Source organism: Rhizophagus irregularis, chromosome 18 (assembly GCF_026210795.1).
Source record: "Rhizophagus irregularis chromosome 18, complete sequence".
In the NCBI taxonomy this organism is placed as follows: domain Eukaryota; kingdom Fungi; phylum Glomeromycota; class Glomeromycetes; order Glomerales; family Glomeraceae; genus Rhizophagus; species Rhizophagus irregularis.
This window is the reverse complement of record NC_089446.1, coordinates 2,730,859-2,751,775: the sequence shown is the minus strand read 5'-3', so window position 1 is coordinate 2,751,775 and position 20,917 is coordinate 2,730,859. Positions and strand designations below refer to the sequence as shown.

The following is a 20,917-nucleotide window of genomic DNA, read 5'->3' as shown; positions in this document are numbered from 1 at the left end:
TAGTGAACATTAAATAAAATCGCGTTATAGTGACCTATTGATTTTTTTCCTTATAATTAATTTCTCTCGATATAGTGAATTTTCTTAATAAATCTCGTTATAGTGAAAAAAAGGGAAAAAATTACATAGTGAAACGGAAAGTTCACTATAACGAGCTTTGACTGTATATGATATTAATCTAAAATCAAGGTAATCCAAAAATTTTATAAGTAAACTATATAAATTTTTTTTTATAAAGGATGTATTTAGGACCCCGGATATCTCCAAAACAGGTCATAAGTCACACTTTCGGCAGATTGGCCCATTTTTCAGGGCTCAAAAAATCGTTTTTTGTAAATATCTCGGCATCCAGTGGTCCAATTTTGATGAATTTTTTTTTAAATTGTAGAGCTAAATGAGGGCTACAAAATAAAAAAAAGTTCATTAAAATTGAATTACTGGATGCTGAGATATTTACAAAAAACGATTTTTTGAGTTTCAGCAAAAAGGGGTGTTTTTGGCCAAAAGTCCATTATGACCTTTATATTAGATATCCGGGGTCCTATGTATTTACAGAATATATATATATATAAACCATGCATTTAGCATTAAGGTCCAAGTTAGAATTAGATAAAAGATGCATTTATAGAGAGTGTGCATTTATAGAAAGTGCATTTATAGAGAGTTGACTGTAATTATAAAAGAATTTAAATTAATAAAAAAATATGAATTACTAAAAAGGTTTTTTTTATATAATTGCAGTATATTTGCTAATTTATTAAATTAATTGTTTACAAAATATAAAAAAAAAACTAATTCTAAATTGTACTTTACATATAATCAGATTAAATCAGAGAATAGTAAATATTTAAAATAATATGTTCTTAATTATATAGTTCTACTGACTTTCATATTCTAATTAACTACAAAATCTATTATACTATGATATTTATATATTTTTCTTGCAAATTAAAGTAAAATAAAAAACTCCTGTATATACCTCACAATATATCTATTATTTAGAAATCCAAGTAGACATCAAATAGAGGTTTATATATGAAATATAGGATTCTGATGTATAATTTATTAATAACAATATAAAATAAAGATCGTAAAGCTACACAGATTTGATCTACTTTTCTATAAAGTTAGTGAAATAATATGGATATCAACTATTAAGAGCCTATTATATCTGGTAATTTAAAAGTTTTGTTTATATGAAAGAAAATTTTTATTGGATATCGTCTTATACAAATATAAATATTTAATAATACTGAAAATCTGTTCCTTCATAATTCCTTAAAATTGCACCACCAAACATAACCTTCTAATAAAATATAAATAAATAAAAAATTGATAAAAAATAAAAACAAAAATTGATATGAAATAAATAAAAGAAAAAATTTCTATATATAATAAAAAAACCAAGTAAAGTAACATTTTGTGATTTAGGGTAATAATTTTATTTTTATTTTTGATAGTTTTTGGTATATATGGATTGAATTCATTGAAATAAATAAGATTGAAAGGTATAGTTATCAGTTATTTAAAAATTGCATTTTTACAGGAATAGCTAAACATTCAGCTGGTAGTTAAATCATTAGTTCTGATAAATTTTCAAATCCATAATCACTTATTAGGGTTTTATATAAAATAAAAGGATTCTTTTACATTAATTAATTGTTATTGTTAAAGTAGAAAAGTCTGAAAGATATTAAGAAAAATATCTAATAGAAGTTTCATATATATACAGAAATATTTATTATTATATATTTTTTAGTAATATGATGCGTTCCCATTTTAAAAGGAGTTTAGATAAGAGAAAAAATAGTGTTTTTGATAAAAAGTAAAGAGAGAAGCAGCTGATATAATTCTAGAGTGTCACTTAAAATTTGTAAAAATATCATCTTAATAATTTTCAGAAATAAACAGAAGTTTATTTATATTTGTCTTAAGCCTTTCTAAAAAATCAAAGTAAGTTGGTTTACTATCGTCCCCAGAATCCCGCCTACTATTAAGATAGGTCTTACCTTTGTGACCAAGTAAAGTTTACATCATATGGGCTGATTTGTCTACTCTGCATTAAAAAGAGTTATTGATTGATTTTCACAATTTTTATTACTCAAAATTGTTTTGTAATACTAAAAAATCATCTGATTGATGATCACTTGACTAAATAATAAGTTGAACAAAAATTTACATTTGCGAAACTTAAATTATTAAATGTAAAAGAGCTGTGAAAAAACCCATTTCACTAATAAAAAACCCATTTCTCATATATATGGAATTTTCAACATATATTATTAAAAAGTAAGTATATTTTAATAAAATATAAAGTAAAATAAAAATTTATATAGCCTTAGTAGCTATAAATGTTTATAAAAGTATAATAAAAATATCATATAAAAGAAAATACCATAATAAATATTTTCAAACAATAAAAATAATTATTTTATGTCAGAGTTTGTATTACCATCTTTAAATGCAAATATATCAAGATTCACTGATCCGTTTTCTATATTTTAGGCTCGTTGGAAAGCCCTTGTTCTGGACTTTATAGGCGAAAAAAGAGCTCGCCGATTGAATTATTAGATCCGGAGATATTTACGTTTAAAGTTGAGGTACGAACTTTTTAACATGTTTAAATGCAAATATCTTGGGATCCACTGATTCATTTTTTTATAAATTTAGGCTCTTTGGAAAGCCTTTGATCTGGTCTATATGAACGAAAAAAGAGCTTGCCAATTGGATCACTGGATCTGGAGATATTTACGTTTTAAGTTGAGATACAAATTTTTAACATATATAGTAAGTGTTAAGAATTATATTAATTTAAAAGAAATATTTACCAAATTATAGTATAATAACATTAAATAAAAATTTTTTAATACTCATTTCCAATTTACTGTATATTATATAGTATTTTATATAATAAAAATGTAATAAAATTAATATTTTAATTAAAGGTAGACAAATCAGCCCATATGTATAAAACTCTTACTATAAAAGGAAATTTTATGTTACATTGTTATGATTTTTTTCCTTTTTAGTCAATTAACCAATAGAATTTAAGCAAATTATAAGGTAAGGTTTCATATGAAAGTAAAATTTCTACCAGTAACATATCTTAGTAGTAGGCAGTGATCCTATCAGTCTATCATAAAAATAGTTTTGTTTCATGTATTATATGAACTTTTCATTCAAGAAAAGTTTGTTAAGAGTTTGTCTTTTCATATTTCTTATGTTTATATTGAAAGTTCATTTAATAAAAGTTTTTGCTTAATTGTTTTCATATAATAAAAGAGTTTTTGTCTTGTCTAAGGTTGCTTGCCGAAACCTAGGGGTTTAGACAAGATGGCGTTTCACCGAAAAGCGAAATTCTGCTGAAACTATATTAAAGTTATATTAAAAAACTGGCGAAACTTTGGAGAAAGGCGAAACTGCCGAAACTTATTATAAATGCCGAAACTGCCGAAACTCTGCTGAAACTATAATAAATCTATAGTAAAATTTTGACGAAACTAATCGTAGGATTTTGAAGAGGTTTAGACAAGCAACCTTAGTCTTGTCAAGTCCAAAAATTACAATCCAAAAATATGCTAAAAAGCAAAAACTAAAAATAAAACTATACTAAAAAAAACCCATATCAGGTTATTTCTACCAAGTAAAACTTGAGTTTTTTAAAACTATATAGTTTTAATTTATAAAAAATAAAGGTAATTACAGTAGTCATAATATTTTCAGTAGATTTATAAGGACCCCGGATATCTCCAAAACAGGTCATAAGTCACACTTTCGGCAGATTGGCCCATTTTTCAGGGGCTCAAAAAATCGTTTTTTGTAAATATCTCGGCATCCAGTGGTCCAATTTTGATGAACTTTTTTTTAAATTGTAGAGCTAAATGAGGGCTACAAAATAAAAAAAAGTTCATTAAAATTGAATTGCTGGATGCTGAGATATTTACAAAAAACGATTTTTTGAGTTTCAGCAAAAAGGGGTGTTTTTGGCCAAAAGTCCATTATGACCTTTATATTAGATATCCGGGGTCCTGATTTATAAAAAAAAAAAATCTTTATAGGATTTTTATGGATAATTCTTTGAAATAAAAAGAATCACTATTCAAAAAAAAGTCACTAATTATACTATAATATTTTTCATATTTTATCTAGTATCACTTATTTTTATGAAAAAAATATTATGCTAAAAGATTATAAAACAAACATTATTTAGCCTTTAATAGCACTATCAGATTTATTTTATGTTTATTTTATGTGAAGCCGGCAGGGGATACACAAAGGGCATGATTCTGAAGTAATACAACCCAAATAAATCCTACCATCGAATTCCAGAGGAGCTGGAACCCAACCCGAATTTCTTAGAAAGAAAAAAGACCTGCACTACTATCATGTCCGATAATAATCCAGGCGAACACACTGGGTAAAAAAAAAGGGAGGGGAGAAAAAGTGGAGAGGACAAATCCTCTCTCCAAGAAATTGTGGTGCAATACATAAATATATTCTATCCTAAAAATAATACAATTCTGAAATTTGTAAAACCGCTAATAAAAGCGTAGGCTAAACTAGTTTCTGTAATAAAGTTAAAATTTCTGCTAAAACCGCTTTGTTATCTTTATTATTACCCCTTTTCTTCGATGACTTCTTTGCCTTCTTCGAAAGATTCGGCCGTTTCTCCTCCTGGTTATTATTTTTAAAGATTTTCTTCAAAAATGTGGGTTTATCCTTCTTCTTAGGCTGATTACGGTCCAAATTCTTGTCAGACTTACCTGACTTCTTCGTATTCAATGTATTTTTAGCCTTCGGTTTACTTTGTGCTTTCTTCAAGGTAGGAATGAAGTGTCGACACTATTTCAACTCCTTACCATCAGGTACGAAAAACTGTGGCATATCTAAGGCCCTTAGTGTGGTCTCCCAATTCTCGAAATAGGCCACAAGTTTCCTCCTTCCTTTACTTGTTAGTATAATTTTAAATGAGCTAGCACCGCATGTCATTAAAAAATTACATGGTTTACGGTCCATCCACAAGGTAGCTATCGTTATATTCTCCAGAATGTCATGAATGACAGCTTGGAACTTTTCACGTTATTTTCTTTCTCATAAAGTCCAACTCGCAGGGAACCATCTAACAGGTATACCTCCCAAGTCTGTCGTCCAATATTTGTTAAACTGGGAAAGGGCAAAGGAGGATAAAGCTATTTTGACTCTAAGAGTCTGGTACTTGTGTTGTCGCTTGACAGAACACTTTATAGCATTCCCCCAAAGTTTTAACTCTCCTAATATTTTCTGGAGGTCCCAGATATACGGGATATTGTAAACTATTATGTCTCAGATTCACTCTTGCTCCTCTCTGACAGCTTCGTATCTTATCAGTATCTGTGTAGCTTCTGGTTCAGATGATTTCTTTCCCATATGGGAATTTTTGGCTGATGTTTTCACATCAGGTTTTGCCTTCGATGATTGGTTCTTGATTTGCTTATCATCTGTAATACGCACCTTTTGTTTATCTTTCTTCCGGGAATTTTTGGGTATTACAGTTTGATCAACAGGGGTCATTACCAAATCAGGCATTGATGAAAGCTTGATAGGTACTGGACTTGGTGGTTTTTGGAATTCTTGGCGTATAAGATCATCTACATCTTGCTCAAGAAAAGGTGACGCATCCATTAGATAATCATCAGTATCCTGAGAATTATCATTATTGTCGTCATCATCAGCACCCAAATCGCCAAATTCGCTAAGGAAATGGTGTGAAAAATTATCCCAAGACCTGGACGCAGCATATAGCGCTATAGAAAATATTAGTGAAAGGGTGGTGGGTTGTATATTTGTAGCTTGAGCTTGTGAAGTGAAGTTCGCAGGGTTGGCTGTTTCGCCAAACCTCTTTATCAGTATCTGGGCTTTATCCTTAGGTACTGAGGGGTTTTTTTCAAATAAGTCCTTGAGGAAACCATCCTGTACAAAAGAACTTAAGTGGTGTGTAAAAGTTTGAAAATAAATTTCGTTAAACTTAGAAACGAAGTCTAAAGCTGCTTCGTTTGATGTTCGGCTCTTGTTTATAGACATTTTTTATATTTATGTAATAAAATTTAATAAAGGGGATTATTTTTTAAAAAAATTATTACGCAGAAATTTTCGTAAAAAAATGTATTCGGGAAAGAGTTTTTTCATTTTCATAGCACTATCAGATTTGAAAACACTCCAAAATCTCAAAACAGCTGCGGAAATCACGTGATACAGTACACATCGATTATCTAAAAAAAAATTTTTTTATTTTTATTAAAGACATTACTCTTTCATTCCTTTTTACTATTTAATAAGTAGACAATTTGTTTTAATTATCGTTGCTTATGAAAATTACCAGCCGAACTTTTTGTGAAAATATAAAATCCTACAATCTTTATGAATTTTTTTCATTGTTATTACATTGCAATGCAAACTTTTCAATGTCACCAATATCAGATTTAATAAACGATATTAAAACTAACGAAAACTCAATCAGAGTAACCTTAAGACGCACTGCAAATGTTGTATCGATGTATTAGGAGAAGAGGAAGGGAAAAAAATTGTTTTCCAAATAAAAAAGACGGAATAGTACAACAACTGAAAAAGTGTAGAGACGAAATTTTTGAAATTTTTACATTATCAAAAAATAACGAAAGACAAATAGAAAATAAACGATCATGTAAGTTTTTAATACTTTGTTGATTTCGATTTCTTTATAGCTTTACACCTCAGTGACACTACTTCCACATTTTCTGATTCTTCTGGATCGTTCTTCTTATTGGCCACTTGATAATTTTATCGTTAAATCATTAACAAAAGAAGACAAAAAAGATTTAATACATTATTAATTCTGTTAACAGTTCCTTGTGGATGCGCGTTGCATTGGTTAATAATCCCGAAACAAAAGAACTATTTGAGGTTCTTAATCCTTTTCTTAAACTTCCTGATCGTAAGACTCTTAATAGATTAATTTTGGATGATGTGATACAATAGAAATTGCATTGAGAGAAGATCCTGTAGGTATTACACTTATATTTGATGGCTGGACAGTGAACAATTATGAACAATTATTAGGTGTAGTTTTAATGACATCAGAGGGAAGGCCTTTTGTATGGAAAGCAGCAATATTAGCTCGGAAAGGGGAACACACCTTTAAATAATGGAAAATCAGAAGCTATGATGCTAATAGCACGGTGCATATGCTGCAGGTTGTAACTGCAGTCGGATGCATAATTTTTTCGCAAGCACAAACATATATATGAAAACCAATGTCTTCACAAACTTCTTCATCTACTTCATCCATGTCCAAATTAAGAAATGTTAAAAGAAAAGTATATGAATTACAAGGGAATTATCATATTTTCAATCTTCATGTTATAATAAAATTTATAAGGATTAATTTTTCACTATTAGCTAAAGTTCCCGAAGGTGCACCGTTCTATGTTGGGTTAACAACTATCGTAGGGATTGGAGCTGGCGCAGTCTGGCAAATTATTAAAGAATCTCTGAGAAAGGTTTTGTGAAAGATCTGAGCAAAGAACTAAAAAGTCACTTGTGAAAACGCGAAAGTTGACGGGAATAGATACTTATATTCATACGAGCGGAAATTTAAAACGATGCACGTTGTGCCAACTGCATGGATTTACTTGCAAAATTTATTGAAGACCTCAGCCAGATTATTCCCCATAAAACTCTCAACAACTTGATGGAAATGTTGCGTAGAAATAAGGTCAATGGGGAAGATATAACAAGCATCAAACAGTTTACTCCTGGTGGGTGACTATTAAATTTTTTTTTTAGATTGGAGCAGTTACCCATAGTAATGCATCATGTATAATAACATATTTTTTCTTCTCAGGTTCAAGGAGTTCAATGACGATGAATTCAGTATTGGAAATTCAGATTATTTTTATATGTGAGGAACGCACATTATACATAAAAGTTTTGTGCGCAACCTATGAAGTCATATGCGCTCTTATATATATCGCGCCTATCTACATTCAATCACATGCGCGGAAATTTAAAACGATTTACACTGCTTCCAATCTCAAATCTTTTTTTCAAATTCGAATCTTTTGTGTCTTTTAAGACAATGACAGTTGCAAATGAATTTATTTCATCGATTCTTCATGCATCAATTGCCATTAGAACCCAGAGAATCTATACTAGTAGACTTTCCAGTATTCAAGGGAGGGAACCAAGATCCCCTTGAATGGTTAGAAGCATTTAGTCGGGCTTGTATAGCCAATAAAATGAGTGAGGAAAGAGCAATTGCATTAGTGGCCTCGTATTTGAGGAGAACAGCACAAAAAGATATTTCTGGTGAAGATTCAACCGTCAAGTTGACTACACAATCAAAGGTTGAGAAGACCACCTTTTTATCACCGAGGGGAAACCATGCAATATAAAATTGGATATACTCAGGTAAGCCTACTGCTCATATTCATGCTTTTTGAAAGATCAAAAACATTTAATACATTTAATGATGCTTATTTCTTAGAATCTGGCGCAACTTGAAAGTGTATACCAAACAAATAAGAAAAAACGAACTACAGATCAAGCATTTGGGAACGATTATTTCGACTATCTCTATGATATTGTGTCACAGGTTCGGAGTGGTATTTTATCATATCGCATGGACTATGTGTAGAATGGATTGACAAGTATTAGAAGATATGTATGCAGAAAATATAAAAATCAAGCAAGTGATTGCCAATCAACTAGTGATTATATATACTCCATATGAAATATACTCTAGTGGTAGCAAGTACCAAATTACACGAATCTGCTATTCTGCTGCCAAAGAAAATCCTGAATTACTTCGAAGCAACGTGAAAATGGTGATTGGTATTATTGTTAGATTGTTGAGGGATCGTGCTAGTGTTGATAGTTCTCCAGCTAGCAAGAGGGCTATAATCAAAAAATTGATCAAAATAATAGGTATCAAAACAGATAGGGGTTGTAAACTGTTTAGTATATTTTTAGTGTCTACTTGTATTTAGTTCTTAGTGATTTAATAGGTTCAACAACGTTGGTTTTTTGCTTTGATTATAATTCAATTAAGACCCATCAGTTAAGTCGAATGATTGGCTTAGAAAAGTAAATGCATTGTTGATTAGCGGAAGGAAAAATTAACAAAGGAAGAACTATGAACGTACCTTTAATTTTCACAGTAACCAAAGCTCTAATCAATGCTGAAACAGTAGAAGACGAATTAGAAGAAGACGGCATCACTTCACAAGGCTAGTTCTTTATTTTTTGCATGCAGTATTATTATCGTTAATATTGTATTTAATGATCAGCCGAAATGACAAATGCTTCCTTAATAAAATAATACTGTTTCTATACATGCTAGCTATCTTTTGAATAATACATATAATGATATTTATAGATCAATGCCCATATTATTTCTCCGTTATCTGAAAATTATAGATTCTCTATGTTCATTTTATTTTGTTTGTTTGACTTAAACTTCTTCCACTCTCAATTTTTTCAAACAATTAATTTAGAATGGCTTTTTTCTTTATGAATTCTAATAAAAACCATCTTATTTAATGAGACCACATGTAATATACAAATAACATCAAGTTTCATTATACAATAGAAATCTAATCATAAATTCTAATGAAAAATTACTGATTTTGAAATAGCTTTTTATTCATTTCGCAGACAATCACAGACAATTATCTCACCAACAAGGGAATTTAGGATTAGAGTTAGGATTTGATAAAGAAATTAGGGTTAGGACTAAGTTAGGATAAGATGGATTAACTGTCGGCGAAATGTTTATCGGTAAAATAATTGTCGGTCGGTAAAATAAACCCCTTTTTTCTATAATGGAAACCATATTATTTCTCCGTGCCGATTAATCTTATGAATTTAAACCAACCCCCCCCCTAATGGCTTATATAAAAAAAAAGTCTCTACTCACAATTTCAAGAATAAGTAAACGGCAAACCTGCTAAAATAGGTTTGAATGCATCCTTAACGTTAAAAATTCTTTTCTGCTACTTTGTACCAAGAACGTAATAATTTTTTTATTCTTGTCAATAGCACTTATTTGCGATCACCATGCAACATTCTCACTCATGATTTCACATAACAAGGTAAAACGCCTAAATATGCAATAGCAAATGTTAATAGTTTTCTGTCCTAATTTATTTAACCACACATGGCATACAAACTTGAGGTTGGTCCAGACTTTAACGCGGTCTGTTGTACGTTACAGATTGTCATGTAACTGTTATAAGAGATGCTGGATGGAAAGATTGTGATTGGAGGCACCTGACACATATTGCTTTCATGCATATCCTCGGGAATACCAGAGGGATAATAGATATTGAGTGACACTGCGCATCAGTTAAATTATTCTGATTTATTTTATTCCTACGATTTCACTCTGACCTTCTTTTAAAGGTTCTTTATCAATTTAATTTTATATTATTTTATAATATTGTTATAAAACATGAAATATTTTTTTACTGCAAATTAAATTAAACGTGAAATATTTTTTTTACTGCAGATTAAACATTTTTTACTGCAAATTAAATTAAACATAAATATCAATTTATTGTATTTGTTGTGTGCAAAAAAAGTGAGATAGAACTTAATATCTTTTGATAGAAGATGATTTAATATCTTTCGGCCGAACATTGTTTATTATTAAGAATTTTTTTTTCAAAGAGTTCGGATTCTTAATTCCAAAAAGACACTATATGCATGTTTCCCATGCAACAGTTATCCAACGGGATTACAGGGATTGGCAACCTAATTATTGAACATGGATATTACTCGAATTACGATTTCTATTCAAATTTTGAATTTCATTAGTAATTTCCATTTACAATTTGGATAATTTTCATGTTTTGAGGTTATAAATATTTATTTACGGAAATGATATGGAACAAAATAACACGGAATAAATTTTTTAAAGGATTATTGGTTTATATTCTATTTAAAACTATTATATTACAACCAGGGTGCATATTATCACGATCATATAAAAAATAATTTCTGCTCAATCGTACCTGTTATGTTCAAATATTTGTGAGAATTTATATTTCATAATTTTTTTAGAAATTGAATTTTAATTCCTATACAAATTGTAAAAAGAATTTAATAAAAAATTTAGTTAGAATATCTATTAATTAGTTCATTTTTTTATTATTATTGTATTGGTTAGAAAAGATTAACCTTCTAGAAATTATGTTATGTAACATTATTTAGAATGGACTGCGACTACGACCATCAAACGGGACTGCGACCTTCAAACGCGATTTAGAACGAAGCAAATCATATAGGATAAGATTATTCAGGATTTTGAGAAAAAAAATAAGAAAAAGTGACTGCTGACGTTATTGTAGAAATGTAGAAACTTACTTTACAAAATTTTTTTTAATATCTCGCATTATTTTAATTAATGCTTAAAAATAAAGATTACATAAAATTGAATAAATCATAAAAAAAAAAAAAAAAAACTTATTTGAACTTAATGATAAAAAATAATGTTTATGAGTGAATATACAGCATTAATCAGAAGCCATATGAAATAAATCAACAAAAATTCATAACCCTAAAAATTTTACAGTAAAAATTTATAGTAAAAATTTGAATTAAAAATTTCAACACATATAACCACTCTTAACAAACACCGTAAATGCTTTTAAAATCAGTCATTTCTATAAAGAATGTAATATATATATATATATAATGTTTCCGGTTATTGAGTTATTTCGGTCCAATCGAAATCTTCTACATCATTATCGTCATTTTTCCAATTATTAACTTCAACAAATAATTTATCAATTTTTAATCCCTAAAAAGAATTAAGAAAATTTAAGAATTTTTTTTTTAAAAAAAAAATCGAAAAATCATTATTAATAATTACAAGAACTTACTAAATTATTTGATGGAGAATTGTCATATGTTTTATCAACTGATGTAGAATTCTCATCGCAAAGAAATAATAATTTACAAGTTGCAATATAACTAATAAATATTAACAGCGCAATTAAGAAACCATAAATTACGAATTTTTTGTAAATATTAAACATTACTTTTTTTCGAGTAGGATTTGATGATTCAGTTGATTTTAGATATAATGGTAACGTATCATCTTCCACCATGATTATATGAATTTATGTATAAACATATAATATTTATGAATATAATGTAATATATATATATGTGTGTGTGTGTTTGTAAAAAACGAAATTTTTTTGCGAGGTATTTTTTGTATTTTTTGTATTATTTGTTCGTTTCCTTTTATAAATAATATTTTGATATATTAATTTAACGGCAATGTTTTTAAACAGGTTACAATTACTAATTGTGACGGTTACAATAAATAAATACATGTAATCACAATTATGTATTATTGTAATATACTGTAAGGGGAAAATCTCTGAAAATTTTTAAAAAGATAAAAAAAAAATCAGAACAAGTTAGTTACTTAAAATAAAGTAATTGATCGCTTAAAATACTTTGTTTTCCAGAAATAAAATTTGTTCAAATGATCAATTTCTCGTAGTAAAGATATAAAATTAAAATAATCATATGTAGCTTGTTCAAAATAAGGTATTTCTCGTGTTACATATTTAGTATATATTTATTTATATAATTTGAAATTTTCACGAACCAATGATTATGTAATGACAAAATAATAATGCATTAAAGATTGATCTCCAATACTTCCCGTATATCATACTTTAGTAAAATGTGCAAGAGATGGTCAATTGTAATATTTGAATAATAAAGATTACCCTAAATTAGAAAAAGAACTTTGTTGTCATTTAATCGATTAGGAATTCATAGAGATAATTTAAAAATATTGAATATCCGATGCATCTTGTGTAATACGAAATAAATTAAAAATTTGATCATTTGATCCAATAAATTTCTTTAAAAATGCCAAGAAAAAAAAAACACGGATAACTAAATTAAGCAGGTACTATTATTTTAAAGAAGCGCCAAGCAAAAGTTGCATCACCTTCTATGTATAGAATTTTTGTCATATGATAATAAAGCCACCAAGCCACCTTTGTGTAAGCGCCATAAAAGCCACAATACCTGCAAGATTTGATCTGATGAATGATGATGATCGTATGTGCAACTTGTGGAGAATTAAACGTGGGGTATTAATAGGTTAAATAGGTTAGATAATCAATATTTAAGCACCCCGAACGTAGATTAAATTTTGACTTTTATATATATTTATTTATTATTATTTTTTATTTTTTATTTTTTTTAATGTGTGAACATATATATATATTAAATCTTATAGAAAAAAAATGTAACTTAAAATCTTAATACATAATAAAACATAATGTTGTGATTTTTTTTATCCTCCAATTTTTGGTTTTTAAGAAAATTCTATTTTTAAATAAAAACGAAATCGATGCCACTTTTTTTTGTTTTTGTTTTGCCAATTATAAAAATATTCACACTTATTACCAATTTTTTTTTATCTCACAAAAAAAAAGCAAAAATAAATAAAAAAAATGAATGAATGAATGAATGAATATATAAAATGAATGAAAAAATGAAACAAATATCCTATTGAATATAATCCCATAAAAAAAAAAATGTCAGGTGTATTTTGTATAATCAAATAGTAAAAATGTTCAGTCACAAAAAAAAATTTTTTTTTTTCTTTTTTTAATATTTTTTTTTTTTTAATGTCCAATATAAATAAATAATTTAATTTCTATTTTGCCAGAGAAAAAACACCTTTTTTTTTTGTATCAAAAAAAAAAAAAAAAAAATCTCCAAAATACGATTTCCCAACTTTTTTTTTGTTTTTTTTTTAATATCTCACCATAACTTTATCTACAGGTAAGAAATTTAGATATCTACCAATTTCTTCAATATACAAACGATCATGATCTATATTAAGACCTCCAATACCGATACTAACATATTTTAATGTACCTTTTCTTATAGTAAAATTTCTAATCGCATTAATATGAGAATCGGTTAAAAATATATAAGGAGAAGAATCTACTATAAGTGTCTTCAGAGGAGCTTGACAATCCATTAGAAAAGTATTCAATTGACTAGAAGTTAAAGGCATTAAAAATTCTAAATAATGTAAAGATGAAGGAATAACTCTACCCATTTCATTTACGATTATTTCAGAGTCATTAATAGAATTTGTTCTTATAACTAAATATTCCAATTGACAACCACTTACTAATGATAATAATTGAGGTATGAAAGGGGAACTTACTAAAATATTTAAATAAGTGATATTAGGACAATAAGTTGGTAAAATTTCCATGAGAGAATTTATAATTGGATGTATAATTAAATGTTCCAAACTCCAACCAACATTCTCTAAAAGTGTTATCAAAGATTGTGAATCGTCAATTTCGTTTAATTCTAAAGTCTTAATTTTACATTTTGCATTAATTAACGGAAGAAAAGTATTAATATTACAATTATTAGCGCCAATGAATCTTAACTTTTCTAATTTTGTACAACTTTCAAGACCATCTAATGATACTTTACGAAAATCTATATATTCAAATTCAAGTGATGTTAAAGTATCAGATTTTTTTGCCAACATAGCAATAGCTGAAGTAACCCTACTACCAGAAGATCTAAATTTAACATTTGATAATTCCGTTTGTGATTTTATTAAATCTGCCAAGGTTTGACCACTTGACCAATGCATGTCATTTGCATCAATATCTAATATTCTTATCCTTGTACAAATTCTTGGTAATTCATCCCATAAATCACTCATATTATAAAATATTTCTGATGATGGATTACTAAATATACAATTTAATTTTCTTATATTTGATATAAAATTTAAATTTTTTCTAAATAATGGAATTTTTGCTGCTATATCCATTGATCCTGATGATACATCTAAAGTTAAACTATTTAATATTGCACCACTTTCAATAAATAATTTATATAATGCTTTTAACATCAAATTTGTTATCTCTGATTTATTTTTATTACATGAATATAAATTTTCTTCCAAATTTACCAAAACACTTACTGAATGTCCTAATAATCTAGTATTTAATTTTTTTAAAAATGATGCATAATTAAAAAATGGTCTCGTTGTTGATGTTGTCGGTAAAATGTTCCCAACTTCTATTCGGAGTAAAGTTTTATCCTCATCTTTTAAACATCTGAAATATGTTTCCAATAAAGAAAGTATTGATTTATCCGATAATTTTTTGGTAAAAGGTTCAACCCATAAGTGAGACATTGACTCTCGGCACCAATGTCGATTAACCAATACACACGAATGTAATGATTTTATATCATTTTCTAGATGGTTTAATATTTCTACCATAGATTCGTATGGTAATGGTGGTGCTATTGGTTTTCCTTCCACATAAGAATTCATAATTCCTATAAAAAAAAAAAAAAAATCTTTAAAAAAAATTTTTTTTTCTTTTTTTTTCCTTTCTTCCTTTTTTTTTCCTTCTCTTTTCTAAAAGAAAAAAAAAAAAAATTTGAACTTAATGGGAAAAAAAAGATTTACATTGATACCATTACTTTTTTATTTTTATGTAACCGAAAATAAAATCATGTTGTAATACATTTAGTGCCTCCAAAATCCTAATAAATGACTACAATTGGTATAAAATTTCAAAGATCATTTGATCATTTGGTCATTTGATCATAACAATGAAACCTTAAAAATCTCAATCCATCGTAAGAACAATGGATTATGGATTTCTCCCCGCAGTTTTATTATTATTTTTTTTTTTACTCCACAATTATTTAAATTTCCCCAAACGCCCAATATCCTTTATTAGTATTCTTCACCAAAAACGTAAAACATCTTTGGAGAACATGTTAGATAAAAAACAAAAAAGAAAAAAATAATTCCTTGACCGGAAGGGCTTGTTACACCCGTGTTAATAAGGCTGCAAACCCCCTCCCCCTGAAATCCGCATTCTTGAAATCCATGTTTGATTCAGGAAAAAAAAAAAAAAATTGTCACGTTATTCACGTCACGTTGCCACCGCAGCGTTTTTTTTTTTTCTTTCACTGTGGTGACACATGAAAAAGCATGCATTCTTTTAATAATAAAAAAAAAAAGAAAATTTTTTAATAAAAAGAATTTTCAAATAAAAATATTAAAAAATGAGAAAGTGAACCAACTTTTTTGATATATATATACATATATATATATATATACATCTTCTTCCTTCCTTCCTTTTAATAAAATAAAATAAAATAAAAAAAAAAGAGGTAAATATTTTTCTTTCATTTTGCTTTCATATTTTCCTCATCTTTCGTTATTTTCTAACGCGTTTACTGTCAACTGTCAACTTTCCAAAATAAAAGACATTTTTCCATTTTATTCAACTTTATATCTATATAAAAATTTTTTTTTTGAACGCAAACATAAATGTAAAGACCAAAGAAAAAGAGAAAGAGAGAGATAGAGAGATAGAGAGAGAGAAATAAACTTGAGATACAAAAAAAAAAAATCAAACAAGTTTATTTGTGTCAAAGTCTCAATGTTATATATATGTTTTGTGTGTGTTTTCAATAGTATAAAGCATCATTTTAAACGGAAAAAAACGGAGATAATGATAGTTATGATAGTTTATACAGGGAAATGATTTACTCCAACTAATTTGACGTGCATTTTCTTCTTAAAGTTCGCGCAACTAAATTATACGATTTACGGGATCATAATTTAAAATTTTGTGTAAGAGAACCCGAAAAAAAAGATAAACATTCAACATTTATTTATAAATTTAATCAAAGCTGTCAACTTTTCAATTTTTTATGTGCTACATTCAAGATTTAATTAAATCCCGTTTTGTTTTGAAATTTATTACTTTATTTAGTTTCATTACAAATTTTGACATTTGAATAAATTAACATAGCCCATGTGTTTATTTCTTTATCGTTCATTTAAACATATATGTACGGATAAACATCCATTTTTTTTCCATGCAATCCAAAAAAAAAAATATGATGAAAATGAAACTTTATTATTTTTTTACCAATAATATATTATGATTTTACCATGATTTTAATTTAATTGAATTAATTGGAATATATTTGATGTTACAAAGTAATTTGGAATTTTTAATTGAAAAAGAAATCACTAAGAAAAATTAAATTTAACTAACTGATATAAAAGATAACCAAAATATATATATTATGTACTGTAACTGTCAAACAGTCAAACAGTTCATTAAGACAACAGGTTTTATCCAATTTTAGGAAAATGCAATGGGTGTATTTACAGTTCGGTTATGCCTTTAAAGATTGATTATTTGGTGTTTAAGAATTTTCAAAAATTCGAAATCTAGAATGCTTACAAGTAATATGTAACTGTAGTGAACTCTTTCGGATAAATTACGACTTATTAAATTTTGCATAAAATAAAGTTATAGATCCGACAGTTTAGCCGTCGTGTTATCTAGTAATAAATTTTTTAAGGTTTAAAAGTTGTAAAAAGAAATCAAAATCGTTTTCTCAATTTTTTTTAATCTATATGATTATAGGAAATTTTTATATCCGATGCTGTGTCACATTGAATTTACCTTTCTGAAAAGTTTGTGTGATGATCGAAATTTTTTGTTTACGCTTTTTTTTCCCTTAAATTTATTTCATTTATGTCTTCATTAAGACAGAGAAATGCTGTTAACGAAAAAGATAATGAGCCTTCAGAAAATATAGTAAATCTGAAGGCTCAAACCGGGAAAACGTGGGGTCGTGACAGGGGTAAATACTTCTTTTTTTTTTAGAAATAATTTTTTTTTTCTTTAAAAATCATTCAAATTAATCCTAGTCTAAATTATTATTTAGATATATCATATCTTACTGTTTTATTATCTACCGTTATTCTCACTTGTTGTCCCCTTTTGGTTATTTATTTTTGGGTTGTTTGTACTCATTATCAATGTTCTATAATTGAGCCTGTCTTTCTTCTCCAATCAAATGATTTCTCTAAGGAAGCTTTTGAAACTATAATCTTACAAAAACTTCCTCAATTTTCGTGGGAGGGTATCAAAATTTATTTTACTTGGTTAAGTTTTCAGGCAATACTTTATGCTGTTTTACCAGCAAAAATTGGTCACGGTCAGAGAACTCCTGCTGGTCATATTTTACCTTATAAGGTAAATTATTTATATGTGATTATTTACTTATTTTTATTTACCTACTTATTTATTTATTTATTTATTTATTTTATTAGGTAAATGGACTTTTGGCTTGGTTTATTACCCATACTCTTTTTTTGGTTGGTGCATTCTACTTTAATTGGTGGGATGCTTCTATCATTCATGATCGATGGGGTCAACTTTTTATAGCCGCAAATATATATGGTTATTTCCTTACTTTCTTCTCGTTTATCAAAGCATATTTAATACCTTCTCATGCAGAAGATCGAAAATTTTCTGGAAGTTTTATTTATGATTTGTTAATGGGTATTGAAATGAATCCAAGATTTGGAAAATATTGGGATTTCAAATTATTTCATAATGGCAGACCTGGAATCATTGCTTGGACATTAATTAATTTATCTTTTGCCGCTGCTCAATATAATAAAATTGGTAAGGAATTAATAAATGATCAAAGATTTTTAATTTTATTTGATTCAATATATTGATATTGATTTATTTCAGGTTATGTAACCAATTCAATGATTTTGTTGAATTTCTTACATGCCGTTTATGTTTTGGATTTCTTTTATAATGAGGATTGGTATCTTAGGACCATTGGTAGGCTTTTTTGAAGATAAATTCTTTAGATTTATATAACGAGATTATTAACTTGTAAATTTCAAAAGATATCGCTCATGATCATTTTGGATTCTATTTGGCATGGGGTGATACTGTATGGTTACCATGGATGGTAAATTTTATAAAGAAAATCTCAAATCTCTAAAAATCTCAAATCTTTAAAAATTATTTTTTAATTAATTATAACCTTCCTGATTTCTTCTTAGTATACGCTTCAATCTCATTATTTAGTTCGTAATCCGATTGATCTATCTATTCCTTACTTTTCATTTGTCCTTGGAGTTGGCCTTTCCGGTTATTATATTTTCCGAGCCGTAAATCATCAAAAAGATATTGTTAGAATAAAAAATGGTGATTGCTTGATTTGGGGTAAACCTGCTCGATTTATTAGAACTCAATTTGTTACTAGTGATGGAAAAATCCATTCAAGTATTTTACTTACAAGTGGTTTTTGGGGTAAGTAATTCAAAGTATTCTTAAATAATTTTTTTTATTAAGATTCTTAATTTTTGTGTATTTCTTTTTCTTTATAGGAATATCAAGACATTTTAATTATGTTGGTGATTTACTCATCTCATTAGCAATGTGCCTTACTTGTGGATTTAATCATATATTGCCTTACTTTTACATTATTTATATGATTATTTTATTAATTCATCGTATTTGGAGAGATGATGCTAGATGTAAGGGTAAATATGGAAAATATTGGGATGAATATGGAAAAGTTGTAAAATGGAAATTATTACCCGTAAGTACAAATATATGTATATATATATATCTGTTGTTAAAAAAAAAATTGTACGTACTAGATAAAATAATCTAATCTTGTTATTATCATTTTTTTAGTACGTTTATTAAGGAAATCACATAATCAAGCATTTTGGATTTGGATGTAATTTGATTTTATAATATCATTTTATATTTAAAACTTGAAATGGAAAAACATGTTCAAAAAACAAGTTAAAAAAATTATTTATTTATATGTTTTAATAATATTATTTATTTGATACGAATCGAATTAATTAAAAAAAAAATATTTATTATTTATTGACCTTTTAATATACAAAATATCAAAACAAAAATTTATATCAAAAATTTCAAGTATCTAATATGATACTACTTATCCTATTCGGTTATACTGATATACTCTAATTAGTATAATCATTTAATAAAAAATTTGATACTTTGTAGTAAAAATTTTTCAATTTTTCAATATTAAAAGAAAAGGAGTATCATTTGTGTTAAATAAATCTGATCAAGATGCCAATATTTTTTTGGATGTTAAAACTGTTCAAATAATTATTTAAGTCTAAATTATAACTACAGTAACTACAGTATAATAAATTACAAAAGTACATCTTAAGAAATTTTAGTTGGAAGTGATTTTGGGGAAAATTTATAGAATTTATGTTTTAGTATATTTACATATAAATATACAAAAACACTGAAACATTGACACTAAAACCATTTATTGTAAAGGTTAAAAAGGTTCCTCCAGGGCTCACAGGGTTGATGTCATTAATCGTGCCTACGATTGAAAAATCAATGATAAAACAATGTGTCAAATCAAAAAATAATTTAAGCTCATCGATCTTTATGCAATCATGTGTAACTTTAAATTACGTCATGTAAATATTTATTTTTCAATTTCCAAATTTGTAATTATCCAGGGCGTAGCGATGGGTAGCGAAGCAAATGTATCGGGCTTGAACACACCTAAAATTTGAACAGGTTCTGAGTGGCATGGTAAATTAAATTTTAAATAAAAGATTTTTTCTTCTAATATAAAAATAAAATTATATTTAGATATATATTTTTTTACCTGATCTTGCAAGTTTACTTTGAGTTTAAAAGGAGGCTTCGAATGCCGGTTTTGATTTTAATATAATTATATAAAAAAAATGGGGTTTCTTTGCTGATCATTTCTTTAATGAATCAAAGTTTTTTGAACTTTCAGGGCAGCCAATGAATTTTAGAAGTTATACGTATTAAGAACATTTAGATTTTTTGTTGCGCCGCAAACGAGGTCAAGTATGTGACGCAATTTTTCATTGGTGTTTCTCTATAAAATCGTAACATAATCACGTGTAATTGATTATTTTTATCGCGCCATATCGAATTACAATTAATTCCAATTTTATGGAAAAAACATTCATGGGATATTTTGGAGAGAATCGAGTGAA

General features: G+C 27.4%; 5 protein-coding genes across 5 annotated transcripts; 3 read left to right on the top strand and 2 right to left on the bottom strand.

Moving 5' to 3' along the window:
• Positions 1-7,268: 7,268 nt before the first annotated feature.
• Positions 7,269-8,088, top strand: OCT59_010225 (uncharacterized protein; the record flags this gene model as incomplete). The annotated part of the gene is made up of 3 exons (XM_066132885.1): positions 7,269-7,514; positions 7,676-7,772; positions 7,859-8,088. 3 exons carry the CDS (start codon positions 7,269-7,271, stop codon positions 8,086-8,088), a joined length of 573 nt encoding a protein of 190 aa, XP_066000489.1.
• Positions 8,089-8,397: 309 nt separating this feature from the next.
• On the top strand, positions 8,398-9,247 carry OCT59_010224 (uncharacterized protein; the record flags this gene model as incomplete). The annotated part of the gene is made up of 5 exons (XM_066132884.1): positions 8,398-8,424; positions 8,501-8,519; positions 8,725-8,940; positions 9,021-9,072; positions 9,145-9,247. The coding sequence occupies 5 exons, from the start codon at positions 8,398-8,400 to the stop codon at positions 9,245-9,247; spliced, it is 417 nt and encodes a 138-aa protein (XP_066000488.1).
• A 2,115-nt stretch (positions 9,248-11,362) lies between these two features.
• On the bottom strand, positions 11,363-12,256 carry OCT59_010223 (uncharacterized protein). The gene is made up of 2 exons (XM_025327303.2): positions 11,898-12,256; positions 11,363-11,815 (listed from the first exon to the last, which is right to left on the bottom strand). The coding sequence occupies exons 1-2, from the start codon at positions 12,123-12,125 to the stop codon at positions 11,720-11,722; spliced, it is 324 nt and encodes a 107-aa protein (XP_025171957.1). The 5' UTR covers positions 12,126-12,256; the 3' UTR covers positions 11,363-11,719.
• A 1,548-nt stretch (positions 12,257-13,804) lies between these two features.
• Positions 13,805-15,367, bottom strand: OCT59_010222 (uncharacterized protein; the record flags this gene model as incomplete). Its single annotated transcript, XM_025320190.2, has 1 exon — positions 13,805-15,367. The coding sequence occupies one exon, from the start codon at positions 15,365-15,367 to the stop codon at positions 13,805-13,807; it is 1,563 nt and encodes a 520-aa protein (XP_025171958.2).
• A 2,239-nt stretch (positions 15,368-17,606) lies between these two features.
• OCT59_010221 (uncharacterized protein) lies at positions 17,607-20,027 on the top strand (the record flags this gene model as incomplete). Its single annotated transcript, XM_025320191.2, has 8 exons — positions 17,607-17,715; positions 17,800-18,110; positions 18,188-18,545; positions 18,618-18,713; positions 18,782-18,846; positions 18,941-19,190; positions 19,268-19,482; positions 19,581-20,027. 8 exons carry the CDS (start codon positions 17,607-17,609, stop codon positions 19,590-19,592), a joined length of 1,416 nt encoding a protein of 471 aa, XP_025171959.1. The 3' UTR covers positions 19,593-20,027.
• Positions 20,028-20,917: the final 890 nt, after the last annotated feature.

Excerpts from the sequence above, each read along its gene's own strand:
- OCT59_010223 (XM_025327303.2), bottom strand. The coding sequence starts at position 12,125 with ATGGTGGAAGATGATACGTTACCATTATATCTAAAATCAACTGAATCA. Across the intron at positions 11,816-11,897 it reads ATTCTCCATCAAATAATTTA|GGATTAAAAATTGATAAATT; the intron begins GTAAGTTCTTGT and ends AATTCTTTTTAG.